This window comes from Buceros rhinoceros, unplaced genomic scaffold (assembly GCF_000710305.1).
Source record: "Buceros rhinoceros silvestris isolate BGI_N320 unplaced genomic scaffold, ASM71030v1 scaffold21377, whole genome shotgun sequence".
Lineage (NCBI taxonomy): Eukaryota > Metazoa > Chordata > Aves > Bucerotiformes > Bucerotidae > Buceros > Buceros rhinoceros.
Genome location: NW_010421937.1, coordinates 59,101 through 61,201, shown reverse-complemented (window position 1 = coordinate 61,201; position 2,101 = coordinate 59,101). Strand labels below are relative to the sequence as shown.

Below are 2,101 nucleotides of genomic sequence, written 5' to 3'. Positions count from 1 at the left end.
TGGGGGGCTGTGGGCCACTGCTGCCCCACAGCTGCGGCTTCGGCATGACAGAGTCCCGGCTTGCTGGGGGAAGGCGAGGGAAACTGTTGGCTGCCTATCTCACATAGGGCGGTTTTCCCACACCACCTAGTGGTAGCAGGGACCACTGCCTGCCTGCTTCCTGCAGCATCTCCTTCCCCTTCTCTGCTAGGCACTTGCTCTTGGCCGGTGTCACAGGAGGGTCGACACAGGGCTGCTCCTCCAACCCACACTGCCAGTCTTATATGCTTCCATCTCAGTGTAGAGCGCTCCTATACCATCCTCTCCCCTTCCTTTCTCACCTTGTCTCCTTACCATTGCAGCTCACAAGCACAAGAAGCACGACACCTTGCAGCCCTGCGACACCGAGTACCCCGTTTTTGTGTACGAGCCGACCATCAAGGAAACCAACGGGCTGATCGAGTGTGGAGATTGCCAAAAGTAAGAATTGCCGCTTCCCTTCCATTTGGGGACTCCCTAGGTCACGATGGCACACGAGCCTTGTCACAGAGCCCATCGGTGACAACAACTGAGAAGAGTCACCTGCCGCTGTGCCGCCTGGCCACCACCACACCTGCAGCTTGGGCCGCAGAGCTAAGCTAAACAGCCATGCTGGGCGATGAGGTGGTGAAGTGACCGAGTTACCACTTCTCGATAAAAGAGAAAAAAAAATTAAAACCATCTGTTAATAATCAGAGGGGGCTGTAGAAAGAGGGAAAGATCATTTAAATATATATATCTTTCCATTCCACAGATTTCAGAAAGGAACTTTTTCTGTTTTTTCATGTTTCTGGCCGAAGTTTTTGCCTTACAAAGTTCTCCTTTTTGCAATGCTTTCAGCTTTCCTTTTCCTTTCTTTATTTTCCCTCTTTTCTGTTTTTCTACAGAAAAAAGAAAACAAAAAAGCAGGGAGGTGGGGGCAAAAAAAGAGACGTGTTAAACTGAAAGCAATGAAAACACAGGTCCACTTTTTTATTTTCCATTTTCATTTTAAGAGAACGAACAGTCCAAAATAACAGAAGAGCCATTGTGAAAAGAGGCTGTTTTCAGCAGCTGCATGGCACCGTCAGCAGTCACATGCAGAAAGGTGACAGAAGGATGGATTTCCACTGGTCCAGCTTTTCCTAATATGAAGCACCCGAACAGATCTGACTGAGACCCCTCTTGAAAAAAAACCCCACCCAATCCTACCTAGTCTGACTTCAGTCTTGGATCAACTGCAGGAAAGACTTAAAGTTTAGGAAAACAGCCTGTGCTGGTCAGCGTGTCTTTAGGAAAACCAGGCCTCGCCAAACATTGTTTTAGAAGAGACTGCAGATTTGGTGACAAGTTATAGTGTAGGTGCAGTAAACCCTGGGCAGATCTAGAGGAGCTGGGTGCCCCACACTGACCTGTTTGTGCGTTAAGCCGTTGCTGCACAGATCTCCGCCACCAACGCACCCTGGGGCTGACCCCTCCTCACTGGAGGTAGCACCTTGCCGGTGCCAGCAGCAGCAGCTGCTATGTCCCGCTTGGCTCTTTTGTAGTTACAGGCGTAGTCATGCAGGTGTGTGTGAGAACCATGCGCTGATACAGGCGCTGTGGAGCGTTTGCCAGTGGCCAGCTCGGGTGTGCAGGCTTCCCCAGTCACATTTCACAAAGCCAGCTGGTTCCCAGTGGAGTGAGGGTAGGCTGGGTGCTCCATCCTGGGCAAAAAGCTGGCTTGCAGATTGGTGCATGGGGCACCTCTGTCCTGGTTACTGAATTTCTGCGTGAGATAAAATCTGTTTGTCAAAGCTCCCGAAGCAGTCATCAGCCAGGAATACCAATGACACGGTTGTGCTGCAGTGCGTGACATTCAGCGCCTCTGAAAGTGAATACAGCAGTCTCTAGCAGCGGCTAGAAGGCAGCCTGGGTGGTGAGTAACCAGGGAGACAGGGCGGTCCTCCAGTGCAGTCAGGTTGGGCGGAGCACGGGGCATATCCTCACAAACCTGTATTTCTAATCCAGCAGCTCTCTCCCTTGGCTGAGCTGTGGTTAGCAAGAGCAGGAGCGCCCAGAGCCACGTACTGGCTGAGTGTGGCAGCCTTGTCACCAGCGCAGG

The 2,101-nt window shown here is 51.5% G+C and overlaps 1 protein-coding gene across 1 annotated transcript in view; it reads left to right on the top strand.

The window, feature by feature from the left end:
• LOC104496726 (voltage-dependent calcium channel subunit alpha-2/delta-4-like) overlaps positions 1-2,101 on the top strand; it is a 29,431-nt gene that overhangs the window by 24,111 nt on the left and 3,219 nt on the right. The window contains exon 11 of the mRNA XM_010139886.1: positions 342-459. Coding sequence (XP_010138188.1) covers positions 342-459 — 118 coding nt within the window. The remainder of the gene's footprint in view (positions 1-341; positions 460-2,101) is intronic.